Source organism: Rhamphochromis sp. 'chilingali' (genome assembly GCF_963969265.1).
Source record: "Rhamphochromis sp. 'chilingali' genome assembly, chromosome: 11".
Classification (NCBI taxonomy): Eukaryota; Metazoa; Chordata; class Actinopteri; order Cichliformes; family Cichlidae; genus Rhamphochromis; species Rhamphochromis sp. 'chilingali'.
The window spans coordinates 4,112,355-4,139,462 of record NC_137938.1 but is presented as its reverse complement, the minus strand read 5'-3'; the positions used below and the strand labels follow the sequence as shown (position 1 = coordinate 4,139,462).

Below are 27,108 nucleotides of genomic sequence, written 5' to 3'. Positions count from 1 at the left end.
ACGCTAGCGGCTCGAAAACACTACCAGGCTTAGTGCAATACTCCAGTGCTGTCTGTCGCTCAGCCACACCATTAAGTAGCCCTGCCGAAGGTGGTAGTAGATTGGCAGCAGCCGGTGGATTGATTGCAGGTGCGGCAGCTCCTGGGCGACAGCACTTCCGGGTCGGAGGTAGCCTGTTGCTAGGTTACCTCCTAACACATGACAGCGGAGCCAGAGGGGAAGACAGGGCGATAGGAGAGACACATACACACGCACACAGATATACACACTGGCAGGTCCACCGGTCAGGGCGCCGTCAGATCCTGGCAAGCGCAAATAGCGATCAAGGTTCTATAAAAAAAAGAAAGATTAAAAAATTACTGATAAACATTAGCAGTTACCTGTGAAATGTTTTAAAAACAACCAATAAAATAATCAAATTGCTAGTGGTCTGATAGAGAGTTAGAACCAAGCAGTAGAATTTTAAACTAACTGAAATCTCTCCTTTACGCTAAGTAAAGTTCTTTACAGTAATTAAGTCTGAACATGATGATGAATGAGTGAATGGTCATTTTTAAATCTGTGAATGAAAGAAAGGGTATTATATCAGAGCTCATCCTAAGCTGAAGGAGACAAAATTACACCACAGTCTGAACAGTAAAGGGGAGACGTAAATTAGAAAGTTTTCCAAGATTTGGAACCTCTTGTAAATAGACGGTGGGAAATAAAACAAACAAAATAGTAAATTTTATAGAGTTAGCTGTCAATAAATGTCCACACCTATGTAATCTTGAGAAGGCTGTAAAATGGTGTCCAGTAACAGTTAGTAATTCAGTGACTCTCACGTCTGTCCGATGACAGCGATACCAAACTGGTCTGACACTATCTGTCCCACTATGAGGTGAGTTGTTGAGGATATCCTGAACTTTTCTTTCAGTAAGCACGGCTGTTTTTGCCACTGTGTGCTTTCTTTAAAGTTGAGCTAACATTACTGGACATTGAGTATTAGCTTGTAATGAGCACAGCATTAAAATTATCTGGGATAATGTTAGCGTTTAACCAGATAGTGTTGTTATTTAGCCAGCTTGCTCTCAACTGTCTAGAAGGTGACGGGAGGGTCGCATGTCCAATTCTTGACAATGAGTAATTGCAATTAATCATGTTTTTGTGCGTTAGAGCCCTGACTTCAGTTTAGGAGATGAGGCTTGATGTGAAGACGAAGAGAATGACATTTTACCCAGATACCGGTCACGTTGTCTCTTTGGTGAAGGGAACTCCTTCTCACATGATTTTGCGTCTGTGGCATTCCAACACCTAGAAGCTCTCCGTCCTCTGCCTTTGGCATACTATGCATGTGGCAAGTCTCTAGCTGAATACATATAAAACGTGATTAGGTAGGACAGCAATGTCCATTACAGGCACTGTGTTCAAGATTCCGGGTCCAACATGACGGCTTCCACAAACTAGCACTTGCTCTTATGTATTTTGATTTTTCAAAGATATAATTACAAATTAATTAATGTGTATTGATGAGTAAAAGATTCTTTTTTTCAATTAAATAACAATAAACAACTCACTGTACCTTTAACACAGAAGTAGGAAGCATGTTTGTTGTAGCATTCAAAAATGTGCACATTTCTGAATGCTACACCAAGTCACGCACACTTACACGTGGCCTGTAAAATATATAAATTTAGAAAAGTCAAACACTCAACATGAGCAACATAATGACTCACCTACAAGAGTTAGAGCAGGTTATGTGGTTGTTCTTTATTCTCTGCTACAGGCTAAATTCCATGTAGTTCCACTTTACCTGTTGTTGTAGCTTTTATGTTGTAGGATGTGTCATTATGCAGTCCCTCTCTCTCCCTTGGCAGATCTAACCTGACATGTTTTTCTCTGGTTTTCGTTTGGAAAAAATAATCTTCTGTTAAATCAGTCTGGGTTTTTTTTTTTTTTTGCTGTTTTGAATTTTTCCTGATTGGCTCTAGGGCACTGAGAGTGTACATGTATTAGTTTTGGCCTTAGTCCTGTGTTGAATTTTTATTATTCTTGTGTACTTTTATGTAAGGCCTGCACTGAACGAACAGCCTAACAACATAAAAAAAGCACCAATTTATTTCTTTTGAAGAAATAAATAGAGGGTTAGACATTTACTTAAGGCATTACATTTTGTTTCAGTGAATATAAACAACTAATTACATTTATTTTATATGTCTTTTGCTCCTGTGAGAACACTGATTCTTTGTTTGCACATTTTTATTTATAATAATAACTTAGACACACATAACCATAACCAGCAAAAAGTGGACAGTTTTTATCTTGAGAGAGGTCCATGTGACTATGAATATAACAGTTGGTCCTCGTGTTCCTCCTGCAAAGAACAAGTTTGTGGATCGTGATTCCTGCATTTGTTTCAAAAATGAAACACTTATTTCAGATGGGATTGAAGTGCAGGCCTTCAGTGTGGCCTTCAGTTATATAATAATTGTATAATTTGAAATTCACTGCGGTGGTGTACTGAGTCAGAACAACAAAAATGGTTTCCTTGTTGGACAAATTAATTATTCTGGTGCACATTTGAAATGAACTCCAAGATCATTTCAAATGTGAGATGTCTGAACTTAAAAATGTGTTATGTTCATTATGATTTTTTTTCCTAATTGACTTCTATTGTAATATGAAGGACATCTTTTAGCATTAATTCTTTTCAAGTTTCTAGTTCAGAACTGTGTTTTTATGTTTAAATTTTAAAATGCATTTACTAAGTAGTTCCACCGTTAGCAAAAATGTTACCAAATGACTTTTTCACCATCAACAGCACGACTGAAGATACTGACTTTGCTGCTAAGTATGGATATCAGTTCTTGTAAAGCCATATTGAGTGTAAAAACAGATTCAATATGAACTCCCTTATATTAGACAGTAAAAGTGAATTTAAAAAAAAAGGTGTGACTTACACACTATCTTTTTACTGAGGGTATGCACCACCCATAAGCCCTGAAGTCCTGGCACCAAGGACACTTTCTTTGGCAGATTAACTTACTTGTGATAAGAGCATCCCCCCTCTCTCCTCAATTGTCTCTGCCCCTGTGAGTCTCCCTGTCCTGCCTCTCTGCTTGCTTTGCAATCTGGAAAATTCTGGTTTTAAAAATACTGCAAGGCTTCCTTTGTTATACTAAGCCCGTTTTTGTTCCCCCTCTACCTTATTTATGTTGTTGTTCTCCTCAAATAACAGCAGGACTGGTCTACGCGAGCTGGAGGAAAAAAGGAAAGGAGTGTATGGAAGAGAGAGGCAGAGTATATAGTTTAGGGTGAGAGGAAGCTGCTGCACCGTCAGAGCGAGCAGGGAGAAGGAGAGGATGGCAGAGAAAGTTTACAAGGCGTAGTTTAGGAGGAAATGCGTGAGAGAAGCCGGGGAATCTGTGGTGGCCAGCTGCAAGAGGGGAGATAGCGGAGAAAGGCTTTTAATTCTCAATCCCCACAGAGCCTTTGAAAATTACCAATCTTCTTATCACAGACGCAGGGCTGCTTATGCAAATTGTTGTGGAGTGGAACGTTTAAACGGAAAATTACTCGACAGCATTTTTTCTCTTCCTCTTCCCTCTCCCTCTCTCTTCCACACAGAAAGCCTGTTTTGAGTCTCAGATAAGAAGATGAATTGCTCTCTCCGTGCTTTGAAGCGCGTCAGGATTTAAAGACTCCAGCCTCGGCTCTGGTCTAACGCCACTGCTCCCGCTGCCTTTGTAGCAGAAAACAGGCTGGGAAAAAATGGGAGAAAAAGCATTTCGAGACAACATAGATTCTCTGCTCCAACACATCGTCCCCGCCTGAGGAGACAAGAAGCAAACATATATATATATATATATATATATATATATATATATATATATATATATATATATATATATATATACATATTCCCTAACCACTGCTCTTCCCTCCATTTTGCTGAATATTTCTGCTTAACACAAGCAATACTGCCTCAGCACCCCCCCCCCCCCACACACACACACACCCGCCAACCAGATATGGCAAATAGTTGTTGACACGGGCGTTTAAAGTTTATGTACTCTTTGGAATGAATCCTTGCTCTGTTTGAAATGTAAATTGTACCACAAGTAACAGAAAAAATAAATTGAAAACAGTATTAATGCACAATTAGTTAAAATGTTAGCTAAACACTTAAAAGGGATTCACTATAATATATGTCACGCCTTTTCTTGTGCAACTTTAAATATTTATTTCCACTCTACACAGACTGCTACAGTACTTTGCTATCTAATGACTACTAAATAAAAACATTTAATAAGACTTTTAAAAGAAGAAGAGTGCCCATATTTATTTTGAAGAATAACAGAAGAGAAAAAATGTTCCCTCTGAACCATCAGACTCTACAGTCAGTAAATAAAACAAACACAAACCAAAACAGACAGCATACTAACCGTACATTAAAACAAACGTATAATTTACAGAAAAATTCTAATCCTGACTAACTTTACAGGTACTATTTATACTTGTATGTACAACTGACATAATGGGTATTAATTTCATTGCCATTGCAGAGTTACTAGTTTCTGGTTTATATGAAAAAAAAAAGAACCATTGTTTTTAATAATATGACAGTCAATCAAATTCTGAATGTGTAACACAAAGTAAAAACTGTTAAACAACAGACAACATAATAAAATTTTAGAGATAGTAAAATTGAACATAGTGGGTCACGTCCCATTAAGGAGAAGCAATCAAGCTACACCTCGTTATACATCACCGGTAATTACAGAATCATGTAATTATATCATATTGCCTTAAACAGTGTTCAGCTTTAATGCTATGTATAAACCCTGACACTGGAAATATAATTATAAAATCTTGCAAATAAGTAAAAAAGAAAGAAAAGTGCATTCTTCAACAAGTCAAACATTCTCTGTTTTTAGCGTTGTGTGCTAAAAGCCTCTTATGACTGAAGCTATTAAGCACTGTAACATCTTTGTGCAAATCAAGTTCCTTTTTTTTAACAGGTGCTAATTTAATGATTACCTTTTTAGCTGCTTTGGAGTAAAGAGATAAACCTGCAGAAATCATTCTAGCATATTTTTTTCTTTGTGTTGTTCTCTTGATTTTAAAGTTAAGAAATGATATGAGTGGTAAACGAGATAATTAATAGATCAGCCTGAGACGCTGAATACGTTCAGGGGAAGAGCAATGCAACAGGACCATTTCTATTAATGCATTTTATCAGTATTTGTTTGTGTGACCCAGAATCATCTTCTTCCTCTGAAGCTGTGTTGATCTCATTTGGCTGAAATGCCACTTCCTTTGTTTCGCCATGTGTATTTTCAAAATGTCAGCTGTTGTTTTTATTCATTCATATTCTAAGTGCATCAGCTGTGTGCTATGGGGTTGCTTTAAATTAGCTGGGGACGGAAAAGCACGCGTTGTGGCTATGTAGTTATTAAAATGGAGCTTGGCCTTTACATCAGTCAGTGCACCACATGGACATTGGCGAACGCTGTTTGTGTGGAAAAATTATTAAAATCATGTAGATATGAATGTTGTCACTCTTATGAAATAACAAATGTTCGGTTGAATCAAAGCTGTCTTAGAAAAACAAAAGCTGGCACAATAACAAATATGAATATTTAATGAGAATAGCACAGTCTTCATGTACACTGTAATTTCTAATTAGTTAACCTTACTAAGAAAAATCATGCCCACTGCTACCCACAAGAAAGAAGTAAAATGGAATACAAAAAAATGTGTTGTACTAACAAAGTATTTTTATTGTAGTTTACACAAGTTTAACAAAAAAAATTTATTGAATACTTAATATTTTAAGACAGAGGTACTCCGTACTAATGTGGAACTTCCTGCAACTTATTAACTATTAGTTGTATTTATGAAAATCAAATGCTACTCATGTTATACAAATGCCTCAGAAATCCATAGAGATCAATAAAAACTGGCACATTCTCCTAAAACAGTCACATATACACAATACATATAATAAAAATAAAAATAAAAACACAGTTCAAAGTACAGGAGTATGCATATTTTCTTTTTCTCCATTCTAAAACATCTGACTAAAAATGTAATTTACAACAGTGGAGGCATCAGTCGAAGGCCAGTGTGACAGTGACATGTGACATTTCAAGATTTGGTCTGTCAACTTGGCATTGTTTATGTATAAAAAGTCACAATGATTAGTTTAATGTTTGTATGATTTGGTGATGAACTTCTACACAAACAGACTGTTCAGACATTTATTCAGTTACAGTCAAAAGCTTGTAATTCAAAAAGTTTGCAGATTTTTAGAAGTCTCTTCTGACTGACTCTACTGATCAAGATGTCAGTGGAGTCTTGATTTTAAAAAAGTAAAAAGAAAATAATTGGAGCGTGAGCTAGATCTTATGATTTCTTACTGTTTTGCCTGTTTAGTTATTATCTTTAGTTATCTTTAGTTAATATACTGAGTTCAGTAACTGACAAAAGTTTCATGGTTGGACACGAATGTCAACTGTGATTTCGTGCTTTCTTGTTTAACTTTGCAAAGACAATGGAAATGCCACTACAGCTAACAGTACAGTTATTGAGTGGAGATGGGAGAAACCACAGGTTTGTTATTGTCAACACCAGTGGACTACAATGTGTCACTTGATAAAATACTGTAAATTTCCAAAGTCATTGTATTTTATAGTGTTTACATTCTCAGATGTTCTACGTGGTCAGTTCGGAGCCTATCCCAGCTGTCTTAGGGCGACAGGCAGGGTACACCCTGGCAGACTTGGTCGCCAGTCTGTTGCAGGGCTAACACGTAGGAACAGACAACCCTTTGCAATTTAGCAACTTAGAATGACCAATTAACCAAACCCCACTAATTGCATTTTACGGAGTACCCATAGAGAACCAAAGCAAACACAGGAGAACATGCAAACTCCACACATAAAGACTTGATGGTGGACTTGAACTCAGGAACTTCTTGCTGTGAGGCAACAGTGCTAACCGCCACCATACTTTACTGCCAAAACATGTCTCAACATATTTATCCAGCAAAAGATAATCTAACTAAATAACTTTTTTTTATTATAAATGTAACAGTAACATAACTCCGCCCACTAAATTACCCTTTCTCCCCACAGAGACAGCTGAGGAAGAGGAAGTGTTACCTCCTATTGGTTGGTGCCATCATCCTCACCATCCTCATCATTATCATAGCTGTTTCAGCAAGAAAATGAGGTTGACCACTGTGGTAAGAGCCATCATCCACAACATTACACTGCAGTCAGGTACATGGCATTGCCAGATGTCAGAAATCACAACAACAGTCGCCTCAAGGCATTTTATATTGTAAGGTAGACCCTACAATAATACATACAGATCACATGATCCCCTTTGAGCAAGCACTTTGGTGACAGTGGGAAGGAAAAACTCCCTTTTAACAGGAAGATCTCCGGCAGGACCAGGCTCAGGGAGGGGCGTCCATGTGCTGCGACTGTTTGAGGCGACAGAGGGAAGACAGGATAAAAGACCTGCTGTAGAAGAGAGCCAGAGATTAATAACAATTAATGACTCAATGCAGAGAGGTCTACGCATGGGACAGTGTGAAACGTAATTTCAATTCCTTTGTATGGCAAGTACATTTGAAGAAATTGACAAATAAAAAGTATTCTATTCTATTCTAGAGGTCTTTTAACACATAGTGAGTGAGAAAGGTGACTGAAGAAGACACACTCACTGCATCATGGGAATCCCCCAGCAGCGTAAACCTATTGCAGCAAAACTAAGGGAGGATTCAGGGTCACCTGATCTAGCCCTAACGATATCGAACTCCATAATTAACCTTGGGAGAAGAGGACTCTCCATTTGCATGTACAAATTGGAGTCTATTAGATAGATATGATACAAACCACTGCAGTGCAGTACCTGTAATACCTACAGCATGTTCTAATCGCTCTAATAGGATATTATGGTCAACAGTATTGAAGAGTACAGAGATGAGTCCACTGTCAGAGGCCATAAGAAGATCATTTGTAACCTTCACTAAAGCTGTTTCTGTGCTGTGATGAGCTCTGAAACCTGACTGAAACTCTTCAATAAGCCATTCCTCTGCAGATGATCTGTTAGCTGTTTGACAACTACTCTTTCAAGGATGTTTGATATGAAAGGAAGGTTGGAGATAGTAAGATGTTCTGGCTTTGCGGAGGGCTTTCTTATAAAGCAGCAAACTATTTCTCCAGGCTAAAGGATGATCCTTTAAATTTGTGACACGCCATTTCCTCTCCAGATTACGAGTTATCTGCTTTAGGCTACGTGTTTGAGAATTATACCACGGAGTCAGGTACTTCTGATTTGAGACCTTAGTTTTCACCGGAGCTACAGTATCCAGAGTCGTACGTAGTGAGGAGGTAAAATTATTAACAAGATAATCGACCTCTGTTGGAGTAGCGTTCAGGTAGCTGCTCTGCTCTGTGTTGGTACAGGGCATTGAAGATGCTAATTATATTTTTAAACTTAGTTATAGCAGATGTCTTTCAGAAAGACATCTACTGTGATGAAGTCTACTCCCCACTGCTATGTAATCAATTATTGTAAATTTAAATGTAATTAGGAAATGATCAGACAGGAGAGGGTTTTCAGGAAACACCCTTAAATGTTCTGTTTCTATGCCATATGTTAAAACAAGATCTAGAGTGTGATTGAAGTGCTGGGTGGGTATTTTCAATAATGGCTTCTATTGTAGTTAGGCGATGTATAGAACTGATATCTTTCTTTTTTTGAAGTGATAGATTCCTTTCACTTGTGATATCTGCACTTATGTGTGGGTGGCGACCTTTTCCCAATGTGTGCTTAACATTAAAGCTGCATTATGAACAACAAGCACTAGTCATTGGTTTGACGCATTAAGTTTAAAATAAGCTGTTTGCTGATTAAATGTCAAGGGATAATATGATTTATCCGTGAATACTGGCCAGGGTAAACTAAGTCATTCCAGTTTGTGTAAATTGATGTGAATGTTACGTCCCTCTGCAGCTTTTAATCGTCTCAGTGTTTTCAGCTGGTGCTAATTGGCCACACCTAGTCAGGTGTGGATAAAAGCATACCTGAGGCAAGCTTTCCGGCAGTGCACTAGTCTTTGCCTTGGTGGCACCAGCCATTTTAGCCAACCTGGTTTTCCATTTTAGGATGAAACCTCTTCTCACCCACACTCTGTTATTCATCTCCTTTTTTTTAATGTTGCGGCTTTTGAGCCGGGTCGTAACAGTGAATAGAGCTCAAACTTCAAACTGTGCCTTTGTGTGGTGTACTGTGGTGTATCATTTAGATTTAAATAAAATGGTTCATGGAAAAAAAAATTTCAATTTAAAACAAAATGTCATTTAATCATTTGAAATGATCATTATTAGAACATTAACTTTGTAAAGTTCGTGGAAAAAAGTTATAATAAAAATAAATAAAAGATAAAATCATTCTCATAAATTGTGTCAAATGATTTCTGTTATGTTCTCCAGAAAGCCCAGTGGACGTGGGGATGTAACAGAAAAAATGTCTGGGTTGAAAATGGATACAAGGTGGCAAAACTGGGAATAAAATAATGGTTAATAATTAATCTAAAACAGAAAAGTAAAGATAACAAAACCTACATGTAGGACACAAAAACCATAAGCCAAAAGGTTAGGCAAAGCACACTCCTGTCCTCAGGTGTAATTTGCCACAAGCACACACAGAGCTCACAGAGCAAAGGTACACTGAACCTCTCCTCTCCCTGACCTCAGAAACTCTTAGCCCTAATTACAGAGTGATATCAGCTGCAAAGACAGAAAGTCATACCCACAGGCGCAAAATCACAGTAGGTACAGCCTAATTAAACAACTGTGAATGAATAAATAATGTCTTTAATATATAGGAGATAAACAGCATCTGTTTAAATACATGTTGAATAGCCACGATGTACACAGATGTTATGGTTGGGTTAGGGACAGAAAAACTATGTAAAGAATTCTGAATATGAATAATAACTATGACAATATTCATTTAATACCAATGCCTTGGCTATGCCCTCAAAAATAAATGTATCTACTTAATAACGGTCAAACAGGGAAACACCAAGTCAGCTGCAGTTTAAATGTTGACTTTAACTAATTTCATTACCTATACGTTTTCCATTGATTGTCTTCCAAAAGAATAACACAAAATTTTATATTTAACGGAGTCTGGTGAAATTAAATGTACTTGATTTGAATGCATTCAGCATGGTTTCCTTAAATAAACCTTTCATTTATATATTTCAGATGCATTTACTCAAATATTGCTTCTTAGGAGTGAAGAATCATTTGTTCCACTGATGTAAGTGGATTTAAGAGGAAGTGTAATCTGTTTTCTTTCCATTCTCCTTATGGCAAAATATGTTTGGGGTTTTTTCTTTCTTTTTTCATTTTCTATTTGTTGGCTTTTTTTGGCCCTGCGACAGACTGGCGGCCTGTCCAGGGTGTACCCCGCCTCTTGCCCTATGACAGCTGGGATAGGCTCCAGCACCCCCCGCGACCCTGAAAAAGATAAGCGGTAGCGAATGGATGGATGGATGGATGGCTTTTTTTGTGAATATTTGCTTTTACACTTTTTGGTTTTTCAGAGAGATGTTGGAATAAAAAATATTTTTTAGGAGTCATATCAGGAGAAAAATCTGGGATTTCTTTTTACAGCCAGCACTTACTTATGGATGAAATAAAGGAATAACCTAAAATAAAAGCACCACTGCTTCATTTTGCCAGTGAGCTGCATGTAGGGGTTACTCTCCAATATTAGTATATTACATTACATTACCCTCCAATGATAGCTGACAGTTTCAAACTTTACACCTCCCATTCGTCCTTCCTCCAAAGCATGGACCTCCTGATCGTGGTTTCCTATATTGATATGTTTATGAGGACATGACAATTTCTGATGATTGAATGAGGGTTGGCTAGTCTTACTGTTTTGTGTGTCTTAAGAACTGAAAACACACACACACACACACACACACACACACACACACACACACACACACACACACACACACAACGAAAAAAAAACCCAGACTTACCAGGATTAGTCAATAAGGGATGAATCAGTTCATCCTGGATCTTTTAATCAATGTACAGAAAATGGGAAAATGGGACAGTGATTTTAATAAGCCAAAACATCCGGGCTGCTTTACCAAGATAAATGCTGAAAACAAGGCTTTCTTATAAGTAATATGTGCTATCTGACCCGACTAATGAGTAACTGCTGTTAAATTTACTTTCTCTCAGTTATTTGCATGTGAATATTACAAAGTAGGAACCTGAACACACCACACCTTTGTGTAGGAGCTGGAGGCGCAGTTGTGGTGTGTCACAGTTTCTGTGCCTCCACCCAAAATGCAGAGTGACCACTTGCCCATGGCATTCTCTAACCATGCTGATACCTGCAGAAACCCAATGTACACTAAGAGGCAGAACAGGCAAGTGAGTCAGTTTTCCCCCTGAAGTGTCCTTCTGCCTCACTGCCAGCAGAAACTGGTTTGAGATATAGGAGGAGATATATGGGGGTAAGTTTTTAAAATGGACTGGCTTCTTCACCAAGGACATATGTATATAGATTTTGGAGTTCGCTGGTATCATGTTCCTGGTTAATAAAAGTAATTAAAGTAATACTTTCATGATTTTTGTTATTTCAGATTCAAGTTTACTTTCTATTTTATAAAAATGTTCAGGTCATAAAACTACTTACACAAATCTGAGATTTATAAATAACTGTTAAGTCGAGTTTTATTGTCAACCCAACAAAATACACTCAAGTATACAGTGGGACGAAATATTGTCCTCCTGGATCAAAGGTGCAAACTTGTAAAAATAAAAATGAAAAAAATGAAATGTACATGTATACAACTTTACAGAAATATGATAAACTAAGAAAAAACACAACAATATTGTACTTGAATAGAAATAGAATAAGAATTGAAAAGAATGAGAATAAATCAATTTAGGACAATTTTATGCCCCCGACTTGGTGGGAACAGTTTGGGGATGGCTCCTTCCTCTAGGAAGGTGGCTGAGGGCTAGTGATTGTCAGAATAAAACAACAAAGATCCATGAGTAACTCAGGAAGATCGCCACAACTGATCAGTTGCTTACCTCAGTATGGCCTGGAAGTCCTGAGGTCAACATGGAACCCGCCCCCAAGGGTGGTTGAAAATGGTTAGCTAAGACCCTGTGCGAACAGATTCAGACAGACCCGAACATGAAGGATTAATCGCCTGCACGTGCAAGTGGGGAATATATATGTTATGTTTAATGGTGGCTCATCAAGTTATGCTCATCACTTGCTTATTTAAAATAATAAAAATGTAACAACTGTTCTCTAGAAACTATTTGACTCAAAAAAGAGATTCTTGTCAGGATTATCATATTAAATGCAAAGTCTGCCAGCAAACAAGAAGTCAGCTGGCTCATGAGTCAGCTCTCCAAAATAGGACTCTAAATAAACACTACATAGCAGATCCAACATGAATACATAGTTTTAAAGACTCCAGGATGGCATGCTTTTTCAGCCAAACACAGTGTTTTGCAGAAACTTGCTTGAGCGCAGTTTGCCTCCCTGCAGATATCCTAAGAAGACTTACTTTTCATTTTTTGTGAACACTTTTACTACAGATTGCATTTTTGAAATCTTAAAAAAAGAAATTAGATCTGTTTGACCTCGTTCTGTCCACAATCATCGTTTTTGTACATGAGTCTCACATGGTTTATAATTAAATGAAAAGACAAAGGTATAAAAGAAAGTTACGATTAAGAACACTATCATATGCCACAGAGACCAGCAAGTTTATACCAGACAGACTTTGTTAAAGATTTCTCCCAATATGTGTTGATTCCTTTGGCTGGATGATAAAGAATCATCAACATTGTGCTTCAGGTAGGGAGACTGACCCCAGTGTAAGTTCAGCCAGCAGTTTGAGGAGATCAGCTAATTCCATTTGGTGGTGCATGTCACGGCCCAGCGGCACGAGGGAACAGGGATGGACACAGGTGCAGAAACCGGAAGCGAGGTGACAGAGGACAAATGATTTATTTCCGCCCACAGGTAAACAAAGGTAAAAAACAAAGCGACGCCACCACACTAGTGGCGCGTAGGATTCGTCGGTGAATAATGAGGGCGACCTAGACACCTCTAGGAGACGGCTGAACAGCGGGGGCAGCGGGGAGGTAGAAACAGGACTAGGTAGGGACCGGGGGCATTGGTTTCAGATGGAGGGGACAGGTGGAGCGGAAGGCCCTGAAGCGGTCGAGGCGTGGGGAGTCAGGCAGGTGAGCGGTGGGCCGGCAGGCCACGTTGTGTAAGCAGCAGGTGGCCCAGGTCCAGGAGGACGGGAGTGAGGGGAACGAGATCTCCACTCCGGGTGCTATCTATGGGGATAGCAGATACTCAGGCGATGAATGGTTGAGAGCGCAGGTCTGATATACCGCTGGCACGATTGCTCACAGGTGGTCAGCCAGGGAGGAGCAACCGGACTCCGCCTAAAGGAGGAGGAGCCGCTGTCTGAGACCTGCAGGTGCCCAACCAGACCATGACAGTGCAGCTGATACCATTCTCCTGTACGCTGCATCTGCCTGCTTACAGAGACTCTCTGCAAGCCACTTTGTAACACACTTCAACCACAGCTTCTCCAGTTCATACTATTGATGCTATTTCTGATGTAATCAATGCCTTATCTGTTGTCACTTCTGCTGTCACTGTACCTGCTCTGTTCTGTCTCCTAGAACAGAGCCATGCCACCACCAAATATAATTTAATACAGATGGGGAAACAATCTTTTGATGTTATTTGCCAAGTTTGGCTGGCAGAAAACAACATTTAGCTATTAGGCCAACCTTTAATATATCCTATATTTTAATATTCATCCTTTCGAATTTTTATATACAGTGGGGCAAAAAAGTATTTAGTCAGCCACCGATTGTGCAAGTTCCCCCACCTAAAATGATGACAGAGGTCAGTAATTTGCACCAGAGGTACACTTCAACTGTGAGAGACAGAATGTGAAAAAAACATCCATGAATTCACATGGTAGGATTTGTAAAGAATTTATTCGTAAATCAGGGTGGAAAATAAGTATTTGGTCAATAACAAAAATACAACTCAATACTTTGTAACATAACCTTTGTTGGCAATAACAGAGGTCAAACGTTTACTATAGGTCTTTACCAGGTTTGCACACACAGTAGCTGGTATTTTGGCCCATTCCTCCATGCAGATCTTCTCGAGAGCAATGATGTTTTGGGGCTTTCGCCGAGCAACATGGACTTTCAACTCCCGCCACAGATTTTCTATGGGGTTGAGGTCTGGAGACTGGCTAGGCCACTCCAGGACTTTCAAATGCTTCTTACGGAGCCACTCCTTTGTTGCCCGGGCGGTGTGTTTTGGATCATTGTCATGTTGGAAGACCCAGCCTCGTTTCATCTTCAAACTTCTCACTGATGGAAGGAGGTTTTGGCTCAAAATCTCACGATACATGGCCCCATTCATTCTGTCCTTAACACGGATCAGTCGTCCTGTCCCCTTGGCAGAAAAACAGCCCCATAGCATGATGTTTCCACCCCCATGCTTCACAGTAGGTATGGTGTTCTTGGGATGCAACTCAGTATTCTTCTTCCTCCAAACACGACGAGTTGAGTTTATACCAAAAAGTTCTACTTTGGTTTCATCTGACCACATGACATTCTCCCAATCCTCTGCTGTATCATCCATGTGCTCTCTGGCAAACTTCAGACGGGCCTGGACATGCACTGGCTTCAGCAGCGGAACACCTCTGGCACTGCGGGATTTGATTCCCTGCCGTTGTAGTGTGTTACTGATGGTGACCTTTGTTACTTTGGTCCCAGCTCTCTGCAGGTCATTCACCAGGTCCCCCCGTGTGGTTCTGGGATCTTTGCTCACCGTTCTCATGATCATTTTGACCCCACGGGATGAGATCTTGCGTGGAGCCCCAGATCGAGGGAGATTATCAGTGGTCTTGTATGTCTTCCATTTTCTGATGATTGCTCCCACAGTTGATTTTTTCACACCAAGCTGCTTGCCTATTGTAGATTCACTCTTCCCAGTCTGGTGCAGGTCTACAATACTTTTCCTGGTGTCCTTCGAAAGCTCTTTGGTCTTGGCCATGGCGGAGTTTGGAGTCTGACTGTTTGAGGCTGTGGACAGGTGTCTTTTATACAGATGATGAGTTCAAACAGGTGCCATTCATACAGGTAACGAGTGGGGGACAGAAAAGCTTCTTACAGAAGACGTTACAGGTCTGTGAGAGCCAGAGATTTTCCTTGTTTGAGGTGACCAAATACTTATTTTCCACCCTAATTTATGAATAAATTCTTTACAAATCCTACCATGTGAATTCATGGATTTTTCTTTCACATTCTTTCTCTCACAGTTGAAGTGTACCTCTGGTGCAAATTACTGACCTCTGTCATCATTTTAAGTGGGGGAACTTGCACAATCGGTGGCTGACTAAATACTTTTTTGCCCCACTGTATATATAGGTTGGCTATATATAATAGGCAGGTGGTAAAACATAAAGTATATAGATTCTGTTAGTCAGACACAGCCACTCCAAATCACCAATTAGATATTCAATATTCAATTAGAATTAGAGATAAGACGAGATAAGAGAAGATTAACTTTGGAGTTGCTGAAGATGTTTTGTGTTTATCCTACCATTATTAACTCATTCACTGCCAGCCATTGGCAGTGAATGAGTTAAACCCATTGACTCATACACTGCAATTGACGGCTATAGACGTCAATGGCAGTGAATGAGTTAAATAGTTTTAATAGAAAAACTGTAGAAAGTTTAACTTTGTTCATATCAGAAGGGTTTGTATTCCTGCATGATTAATAATGCTGCCACATGTCATTAATGCAAAACCTAATATAATATGCATAAACCTAATACAGCCTCATGGCTGGAATAGCTTCTTGACAAACTTTGTTTTATTTATTTATTTTCTTCCAGGGATGGGTGGTGGTGGAAATCGAGTAGAGCAAAGTGTTCTATTCATAAAACAGCAGGCTGCATCGATGCTGTGGTGTTGACTAGCCTGTGCTGATTCAGATTATTTTGGACAAAACAATCACACAATCACATGTCTGGAGTTTTTAGGCCATCTGAACTGTGGCACTGACTTGGGAAACAGGTGAATATTAATAAAGCCATTGTCCAGATGGCCAACTAACTCCAGACATGTGATTGTGTTGTCCAAAATAATCTGAATTTCAGTTTTATTACAGCTAGAATAGATAAAAACTTGACTTAAAAATACAGATGGAATCATGCTGATATTTTGCAAACTGAATTTTACTCTTAGAAATTTTTAAAATGAAATCCTGAATCTTTCAATGTGCCATTTTGTGATGAAGTGCAATGTACAAACACTCTAGTGTAAGATGAATTCTAACACCTGTGGCGACGGGCAGAGATCACAGCCCTGTCATTCTGTCTCATAGTTTCAGTGCCTGTTCTTCAGGTATTTTGCTGACTTTTCTGAGAATAAACACACCTTTGCAACTCATTTAGATGCGCTAACAGGTGCTTTGTAGTATACGGTAACCTTTGTTGCTTCTAACCTTCTCTGTGTTTGAAATAAGTTGATCTCACAGCACAGCTGCTGACATTAGTGTTTTGTTTATATTGCCAACAGTATGCCGTACTGGCTTTATCTATAGCTCAGCAGCTTAGTAGTACTTGCTTTTAAATAAAGTTTGTACTTCAGTGAGTTAAGTGAGCTAAGAGCAGCTAACAAAGTAAACCTACAACATTCAGGAGTTAATTATAACTAAAGGGGGAGCTTGTTAATTTGTTATAGAGCCACAAATTTAGCATAGGGAGCAGGTCAGGGTGGATGGAGGGGTGGAAAGATCATTGCAGTATTCTGTTAGCTTTGTTTCTTCTACACATGACTGTTCCATAACTTTAACCATGTTCATTACTGTAACCGTGAATGAGAAATGATCAAAAAGTTCTACAAAGAGGTTGATGAAAATCAAAACTTTGCCATAGAAAAGTTGTAAGAGGACAAAAATCAACTACTGAGTGAATTCACAAAAGGATTTTGTGAGTCAGGTTTCAGAGTTTTCAGTTGTCACCCAAAGATAATGCCTCATCCTTGTTATTTACCTCTCGGTGACTTTGTCCACTTCCTGAAAATCAAAATAATTCAATGGATCATCGTTTTCATGCACAGGAGGAGATCCATCACCCAATACAGAAGCAAAATGCAAACGATTATATAATCACACTGAAAACAGTCCTAGGTGCCTAAACCAAACCACAGCCTTTGCATAGCTTTAAAAAGGTTAATAAAATAAAAGGGTTATTGATTTTTCTCCTGGTGTTACACTGGATAGAACTTCAGCAAAACATTTTCCTTCAAATCAACTTTGAAGATTGCTTTTAATCTAATGTCAACAGCAGGTCAACCCCACAGGCCTCAGCATGGCTATAGATGTCTATTCTTTTTGCTACCTTAATTTTCTAATCTGTTTTTCAAACCACTGTTTTTTCTTTGTGTTATAACCTGTTCAAATGTTGTTTTGATCCCCATATTTTATTTTCACTACAGTAAAAACAAAACAATCAAATTTAAAGGTTTACAATACTCGTATTTCTGCTATTGCTTTCTGACAATCAAATGCATTTCCAGCTGAAATCTCCTTCTGCTTTATTTATTCAGCTCTCAGATTAGTGGCTCTTCATGTTTATGGAAATACACCAAAAATCTTTGTTTTAGCAGATGAGGCAGGATTACTTACTTTGTGTGTGTGTGTGTGTCAGCGTGTGAGCAAGGGAGAAGAATAAGTATCCTTGTTTCCACTGGAGGGAAATAATAACATAATAACTCTGAATTCTCTGAACTCTGAGTTTAGCCCAAGTGACTGGGTTTATTGAAATAGCATGGCAGTCACAATACCAGCAAAGTCAAGAAGTTCCTTTTCTAAAGTTTGAAATGGTCACCTGGCTCCAGCTCCGTCAAACGCAGTGGTATCTGCAGAACACTTCAATTTTACTACCAAACTATAACATCACAGTACAAGTGATTTTAGCACCAGAAGAATTAAGTGAATTATCAGTTAATTAGTTTTAAAATAAAACAGGATCTATCAAAGTGGTAAAATAATGGAGGTTTAGAAGACTGAAAAGACCAAGTCATGAGAGACAGATTTCATGGAAACGTCAGTGACATATTCTGATTGCCAAGTGTTAGAGTTGGGGTTGACATCATCACTAATGATAAATTCGAACTTGGGAAGTAAAAGGGATAGTTAGTGACATACAGTACACATGGAGAGGGTTAGATGAGAGGATTGATACTAAGCTCAAACAGGTACTGATGATATGAAACCAGAGGTAGCAGGTCTTTAGCCTATACAGGAACGTAGCGAGAATGTCTGTCTCCAAAGTCTGAAACTTACAAACGTACAAATTGTGGTTTTGCAGGGAGTTCTGTGTCGGGTAGATTCTTTTTTTTTTTCTTTCTAAGAATTTGCTAAAGCTTTAGTTCCTTAGTAATCAGAGTCAGAGATAATCAATGTAATGTCCATATAATCCGTGGTTATAACAAATTAGGCATATAAATGATCGGTAGTTGATTCCAAGTGTTGTTATAACTTTCAAGATTAGGTCTATAGAGATACTGATACAAGTGAAGGTGGCCATCACTAGGGTGGTGGGAATCATGTTAGTTGGTAAAATCAAAATCAAAAAATAGCATTTGTTCTTGCAAATGGACAGTAACTGTCCTTGTCCTGTTGTGACAGTCAGTGAAATTATGAAACTAATGTATTTCAGTTGAAAGTTTGCTTTGTGGCAGAAGTTCATATAAAGTCACGGGCACGTCACTGCAACTCCCCCTGGCTTCTGCTCCGCGGCTGCTGAGTGAGCCCTCATCTGGGACTCTCCTCAGCTCTTACTGGGACAGTGGCGCGGCTGCCCCTCTGTTGGTCTTCTTTGGTCTCTTGTGTTCTGGGGGCCTCTGGATGTCTGGAGTTTTTATCTCCTCCATACCTGCTTCATGCCCTGGAGGACGGGGCTGTGCCCCCCCCCCCCCCCCCCCCCCCCCCCCCACACACACACACACACCCTCTAGCAGATCATTACATGTAGGAACCTTTAAAAACAAGCGCGTCCATGCTCACAGGTGTACACACGGGTGCTCACACACACAAACTACACCCTTTTTGGCTCCTACCTCAAAGCACACTGTGTTCTGTCGATCTTACGTGCTGCACAATAATGTTTAATATTTAGTATTTACGGTTATATTCCCATATATCATCGTGATGTTGTTTATTATGTTGCTCTCGTTTTCTTCTGCTTGTTTTCTTTTTTTCATTCTCAACAGGTGAAATTAAAAAAGTATCTACTGTTATCTATTATTAGCTAGTGGTGTTGTTTTTATTATGTTGCTCTTTGGTGATCGTGGTGATCCAGATGTTTTGTTTGTTTTTCTTTTTTTTTCTTCTTTCTTCCCCCCTTTCTCATCATCTCTTCTCCCCTCTATTTTTCTTTCTCTCCCTCTCTTTCTTTCATTCTTTCTCCCTGTCCTATCCCCCAGTCATGTCTGTCCCATCTTTAAAAAACGAAAATAAAATAAATACATAATTATAATAAAGGTCAATCAAATGGACCAATATGGCAAGGCCATGATGATCCACTTGGTAAAGTAAATCCACTTGGCATCTTTCTTGGCCTTCAGACAACAATTCTGACGGCTAAAGATTCAAACGGGACACAAAAAAAAAAAAAAGTTCATATAAAGTAAGTTTAAACAAAACTTATTCTGAACCTTTAGTGGCATGCACCTTAAAGAAATTATTAGTAAAATTAAAAATATTAGTAGTAAAACAGCTGACTTTAGAGCTTTTACTGAGTGTCCTCTTGTCTTTAGAACTCTCTCCCACATTCACAACATTGATTCTCTCGGCATCTTCATAACCAGATTTAAAACAAATCATGTGTTTTTAATTTTATGTTGCACTGACATGTAATTATACTGTCACCAAGTTTTGGCCCAGATGTTCTTTATTATACACACCAAAAAATTTAAAATTAATTTCTATGGAGAGAAATCAGCAGATAAAATTTAGCAGTTACATCACACACTGCCACGAGACTGTGCTGTTCATGCAGACATGTGACAAGCCTCTATTACACCCACTAACTGGTCATCTAACCCATCTGCCTAACCCCTCTCCCACTCATGTCTCATTAAAAACTAAATGAATACTAGCAGGTGTTGCTTCCCATGTGTCAACCAACAAGACAGACTGCCACGAGGCTTTTCTGTTTGCTATTAATTTCTGTATCTTATTAATAATTATTCTTGATAATAAAGAAGCACTTATTGTCCTTAACAAAAAAATTAATTAAGACATAATATTTGTGTTATCACGATATGCTGTGAGCCCCAACTTTATTTATATACAGCAATCTGAGAAGCCAGGCTGTTCTGCAACTTAATTTAAGGTTTAAATCAACACAAGCTTTATTAATTTGTTTAGTTTTTATTGGCCAAGGTTTGTTTGTTGGAGATGATTTTCTTTAATATTTGACTTAAAAATGGATGGAATGAGTCTAAACACCAAGCTTAACAACATTATTGGTAAGTAAGTGTAAGCCCATTGGCTTTAATTCTTTGATGTTAACGACAATATTTTTGACCTTTTAAACTAAGTAGTTTCTTTCAACCATTTAAAATGAATGATGTAACAGATTTAAAAAAATGCTGATTTTATAAAATAAACTCACCACAAATTAATTATTTTGGAATATGCAGTACTCTGAAACTCCTGCATTTGAGTTCCTTTTTTTGACGAACATTTCTTCAGATTCTCTCCTCCATTTATTGTGAAGGTGACTGATATCTTCATTATAACTATAATCCAGATAGAAACTCTGTTAAAATGAGTGATTGACCACTTCATTGCTCAGTGAGCTCTCTCGTGTCCTGTCTCGTGCTCGTATGAGCCTGTGTGTCCATGTCAATGGTAGATTGCAGCAATTAGGCTCAAAATCCCAAAAAAGAAGTTTGTAGTTTGAGCAGCAATTCTGACCAAGAAGAACAAAAACAAAGTTAAGGAAAATTGCAATGAATCAATGAAAAGATAAAGTAGATCAGGGAAGGCAAACGTGAACAGTTATGAAAAGGACATCAGTATAAAAATGTTGTTAATAAAAACAAGTGAAAGCAGGAACTTTAACATCAGTGTCATCAGTGACGACCCGTGGCCCACATCTTAATTCTGTTTTTTAGACACAAGCAAAAACAATTTTTGGAAGAAACAATGTAAATAGTTTTTGATGGATACCAGCCAGAATTTTCTATTGGTGCCCTAACAGCCAAGACAAAAAAAAGCCATATTATGAAGCCACTTGGTTAGGGTCATGACTGATGAGGACTGAGACCGAGGGGTTTTTACAGTGAGGACAAGCAGAGCCTTTATACACATCTGAAGGATAAGGGATCAGACCTTGACTGGGATTCAAATGAAAGACATGAAACTCATTATCAGTTTAAGAGTAACAGGCAGATAAGAAAGAATTTAAAAATATTTTGGTAATCTTGTGAAATCTATTCCATCAAGTTATGCAAAAAAATGTAATAGGCTTTTTAAACAATTTGTATCAAAATAACACATATGAGCCAAGTTCATTTATTTGTAAAGATTATTATCAAAATTCAAAGGAGCTGACTAAGATATAAGGTTTCAACATTCAACAAATAATATTTTAAAGCGCTGAGAGGCTAAACTCATTATGCTGCTGTATTGTGGTCACATGCAAAAGGGGTCATCATAGCAGGTAGCTCTGTGTGTTTGATTTGGCAGACTTCTACGTCAGAAGCTTTTCTTGACACAACAACATAGGGGATTTGTGCCTCCTCTTTTATTTAAACATGTAAAATGACTATACTATGGAGATCTTGATACCAAAGCTGAATATATTCACCTATCAATAATATACTAAATAGTATGTCATGTCACATTCATTGTTTTCATGTGTTTTCTACATCATATATATTGCATACCTAAGAAGTTGTGTAATGACCGCAGAGTTGTGTCTAGATGGTGTGTCTTTACCAAGATCAGCTCAAGCAGATTTGGTGCATTAGCTGACCTTGCTATGGTAAAGAACAATCGGCATTAGTGATGAGTAGATTCGTTTTATTTAATAAAATGCTTTTTGGCTAATATTAGTTGCTAAGGTGGATATAGTGCATCATTGATCAGTCAGGCCACCAGGAGACAGAACCTTTGTTTTACTCTTACTTAGTGCAAAGTAAAAGATTATTATATTAGACTGCTGAGGTTCTGAGGAAATTCTTTTCTTCTGCAATTTCACTGTATGCTGACACGTTTTAGAAACAGGCTATGTCCATATGGTATAGAGTTTTAAAAATTAGTCTGCTGTTGTAGCCTTTGTTTCGTTTTCTAAGTAGCTCACAAATCATTTGTTGGCAACACAAATGTTTGTAGCGTATTGTAACTACCAGCTGGAGAAAGAAATAGTAAAGTGCCCTTTAAAAGAATTCTGTTGTTTTCTATAAAACACGGTATGCTTTATCAACAGATCATTTTTACCCCTTAGCAAATCATGTAACTGGTAAAAATAAACCATCATCTCATAGTGAATTTTGGGGTGTGCGGGACACACATGCAGATGTTGCAATACCAGCAGGGGGAGATAATATATTTAAAGCCAAGTTCCTTTCAAGGAAGGTGTGAAGTACATTTCAGAGTCCTTCTGTGCCAGAAAAGATTAAGTTAATATGTATTTGCATGTAAATGTGTTAGTAATGTCTCTTAAACACTTTCCCAGGAATATATATATATTTTTGTTGTTGGCTTATTATTATGTTGGCTTGAAATAAAATATCTGCTGGTACTGGAACTTACTGCAACTTGTGCTTGCAAATGAACCCAGTGGATTGGTGTGGCTATTACACGCTTTGCTGCAATACTGGGTTAGACTGAATAGAAATTAATGTACAGCCAGGGCAAGTTTATGGGCTCAAATTGTGGTCATAAATATTTTGTCACTTGTAAATCAGCATTTGTAAGTGTAAAAAGAATTTGTGTGTGTGTGTAAACCAGATTTGTATGTGTAAAAAGAATTTGTGTGTGTGTAAAAAAGATTTGTGTGTGGACTCAGCCAAAAAATACGTGTGAAACTCTGCACTCAAGTTTCAAGTTACAAGTATGAATTTTGACCCTGTTTCTCTTCCTTTCATCTGATTGGCCTATGTCATGTCAATCACAAATTTAACTATCCAATCAGAGAACAGATGGGTTTGGCTGTTGGAGGGGTGCTTTTTTGAACTGCAGGTCCTTGAAGGGTAATACAGTTTGAAGCTGGAGGATCTCTATGTAAATATCCGATAGCAGTTAGGTCCCCTAACTTTCAGTAGCTGTTGAAAGGATAAAGTTGTGCTATATCAGTGGTTAGAAATACCATTATTACTTTAGAATTAGTTTAACACAAAGTCAGGGCTGACCCGGGACCATGGCTCTGAGTCACAGTGCGCAGCATAAAGGTCCTTTCACATCTGACGCAGCATGTGCTGCTAATGCTAATGCTAATGCTACTGCTAACTAAAAGCCAAGGATCCAGAATTTGTTGCGCTGGCTGCTGAGCTCTGTGGGTTTTTGCAGCAGCTCTACCTGTACTAGATGCACCTGCTCCTTGTCTTTTCTATCTCTAACTTTATGTCCTCTACAAGAGTTTCTGGGTTTTTTTGCTGGTTCTTCAAATATTCAATAAAAACATTTGTTAATTCATAACGGAGAAAGCTTTGTAACTATCCCCACTAGTGAAGACTGTCATTTCCACAATACTGCCCCCCCCTAGGTCCGCAGCGCTGTTGAAAAGAGGTCCCTGTATTAAGCACGTAAACCTGTGACACAAAAATCACCAAACTGAGACCACCACAGACTGTTTTCCTTCGTGGTGATGAAGGAAAATGCTGGGCTGGCATGTGAAAGGGCATTTATTGGTAAAAGGACTGATTCTTATATAGCGCTTTTCTGCTCTCCCGGAGTACTCAAAGCGCTCTATACAACACGCCACATTCACCCAGTCACACCGATTCTCACAAGAACTACCTCTATACTAAGTGCTTTCTAACTACACTCATACACATTCATACTCCGATGGATGCATCGGAGAGCAACTTGGGGTTAGTATCTTGCCCAAGGACACTTGGCATGCAAACTGGAGGAGCCAGGGATCGAACCTCCAACCTTCCGATCAGTAGGTGACCTGCTCTACCTCCTCAGCTACAGCCACCATTATTCCATAAAACACCCCTCCATTAGCCAAACCCACCTGTTCTCTAATTGGATAGTTAAATTTGTGATTGACATGACATTGGCCAATCAGATGAAAGGAAGAAAAACGGGGTCAAAATTCGTGCTTTTGACTTGAAACTTGAGTGCAGAGTTTCACGCGTATTTTTTGGCTGAGTCCACACACAAATCTTTTTTACGCACACACAAATTCTTTATACACATACAAATCCCGATTTACAAGTACAAAATATTTATGACCACAATTTGAGCCCATACAGGTTGCCTAGCAACATTATTGATTTCAGTGCTATAAAAAGAATTCCCAAAAGCCATTTAGATGTTGATAATCCTGGTACCCTAAAAATTCAAATGGTAAGTTTCATCCAAATTAATTTACCATATTTTTCGGACCATAAGACGCACCGGATTATAAGGCTTTACCCAACTCATTCTTCTTGCTTCCTCCACTTCTGTACCATTGATTCATTAATGTCGAATTGTTTACAGTTTCCTGCCATGTGATTGCATTTGTCCCTAACAATCGGGAACCCTCACATTAACTTTTGTCAAGTGGAAAAAAGTTAGCATTCATCCTCCAGCTTCACTGTGTTTATGTTATGCTAACATAGCTGTGTCGCTAGCGATCACATAGCACATCATTATAGTAGTAATGATGTGCTAGTCCAACTTCAGTAACCCTCCAAAAGTTGATTCTGTTCATCTGGACGTAGCATTTTGTGGGAGAAACGTTTCGTCACTAATCCAAGTGACTGCTTCAGTCTCAGCTGACTGTAGGTTTCCCCAATCTTATAAACAGGACATTTGCATAATGACTGAAACCAGCCCACTGAAGGAACCTGTAGTGATCCCGTACGTGTCAGGAGTATCGGAGCAATTGAGATGCATTTTTTCTAAACACCGGGTCTCTGTGGCTTTTAAACCCCAAAACACACTGCGCCAAAAACTGGTCCACCCCAAGGATCGGGTCCCCCGACACAAACAGAGTAACATAGTGTACAGTGAACAGTGAACAGAATCAACTTTTGGAGATTTACTTACCTGGATGATTGAGAATGCATCAAGACGAAACTTCAGTAACCCAACAAAGGTCACTGCTGTTTTGTTTCCTGTCTTCATTTATGTTGGAAGTGATAGCTGAGCTGTACGTTTTAATTTTTTCAGAAATCTCTCAGTCAGAACATGCTATATCATGTTTAGGTGGAAACTAGCGAGCTAACTTCTTGCTAACTTCTAACTCCGTTAAATTCAATAGATTCTGTTTTCATGGATGCCTGGATGTTAAATTTAATTGTTACACCTAGTAAAGCAGCAACGCTGATCATTTTATTAAAGATGAAAGAATTTAGACAGTTTTTAACTCTCGGTGATGGTGCAGTGTTCGTTTGACTTTGGGACCTAAAGTAGACAGAGTTTTGGACCCAGATTACTCTGCAAGGCTCCTCACTACGGTAGCCGTAATACTCTGACAATCCATCAAGGCTTCGCAGCTTACCAAAGTCGGATTTTTAAGTGCCATGTACCACATAAAATTCAATTCGAGGACAGTAAACACAACAAGAATTCAAACTTATGGCGCACCAGATTATAAGGTGCACTATCGATTTTTGAGAAAATTAAAGGATTTTAAGTGCGCCTTACAGTCCAAAAAATACAGTATGCAGGAGGATTTAGGGAACAGATATATGTATATATGCTACTATTATGGCAAGATGATGATGACTAATTATGGCAGTGTTGGCTGCCAGGCTGCACTTACTGAGACAGAGCAGATGACAGAACAGTGCTGTTTGCCGTGCAGAGCAGTGGGGGAACCATGGCTGAAATGAGCAGAGGATCCAGAGCCTTCCGGGGGAGCGTCCATTCTTGGATGTAATGAAGGAGGTGTTCAAATTCATTGGCTGCATCCTCCTGAGGCTGCATTTGAAGGCTGATTACGTCACAGCAACGCTACGAAGGCTGTCCAAATTCGTAGACTCCTACAAATGTGGCCAACAAATGCGTCCTCCTTTTTCTCAGATTTGAAGGATGGGTCGGCTGCATCCTTCGTGACCCACCATATCCCAGAATTTGGACACAGCTGAAATTCCATGACCTAGCTGTTAGCTTGTGCTCCATGCTTTGTGAAAACATGGGGACACCAACAATCTAAGCTTGTTGTCTGTTTAAAAGAACATGAGTGAAAGAGTGATTATCAGTACAAGATGGGGGACAAAGAAGCGTAACAAGTACCATACATCAGTTTAATGAAGGTGACGATGACAGAAGTAAGTGGGGAGCTGCTTCTGCTTTCAAATCAATAGACAGGCTGTTTATGGCACTCTAAATAATGCAAAGACTACACCTTATTCCTCTATTGCTCTCACAGCCTGTTTCCAGAGACATTGGAGCAGTGTGATTCTCTCTATATGGAGGGGATATAGTTTATGATAAGCACATTTAAACTAAGCTACATTCATTAACACAGTAATGGTTACTTGCAAACTAGAAATTTTGTGTTGTTTTGCCCATCCTGAGTCATCACAGTCCTAACCTCAGCTATTACAGATATGACGGGGGCAAAGGGGAATTGTAAAAGCCTGTTATTACATAGTGTATGTTTGGGCTAAACCAACTGGCCAGTGATTCAGAGGTCTGAAAATTGCTGTCATTAATCAAAATAAAATTAACCACTGAGGCATTTTAGCAGAAGCTTCAAAACAAAACTATAACTTTTGCTGCTGCTACTAGAAGTAGTAATTACATGAAGCGTTTGCA

General features: G+C 38.7%; 1 protein-coding gene across 2 annotated transcripts; it reads right to left on the bottom strand.

Moving 5' to 3' along the window:
* LOC308406220 (uncharacterized protein) lies at positions 1-26,736 on the bottom strand. 2 transcript variants are annotated; one of them, XM_080897092.1, is made up of 4 exons: positions 26,111-26,736; positions 12,132-12,207; positions 1,217-1,348; positions 1-330 (listed from the first exon to the last, which is right to left on the bottom strand). In XM_080897092.1, the coding sequence occupies exons 1-4, from the start codon at positions 26,272-26,274 to the stop codon at positions 4-6; spliced, it is 699 nt and encodes a 232-aa protein (XP_080753218.1). In that variant the 5' UTR covers positions 26,275-26,736; the 3' UTR covers positions 1-3. The 2 variants fall into 2 exon arrangements, 1 of the variants encoding a protein (XP_080753218.1); XR_013973479.1 differs by lacking the exons at positions 12,132-12,207; positions 26,111-26,736 and adding an exon at positions 3,185-3,318.
* Between the last annotated feature and the right edge of the window lie 372 nt (positions 26,737-27,108).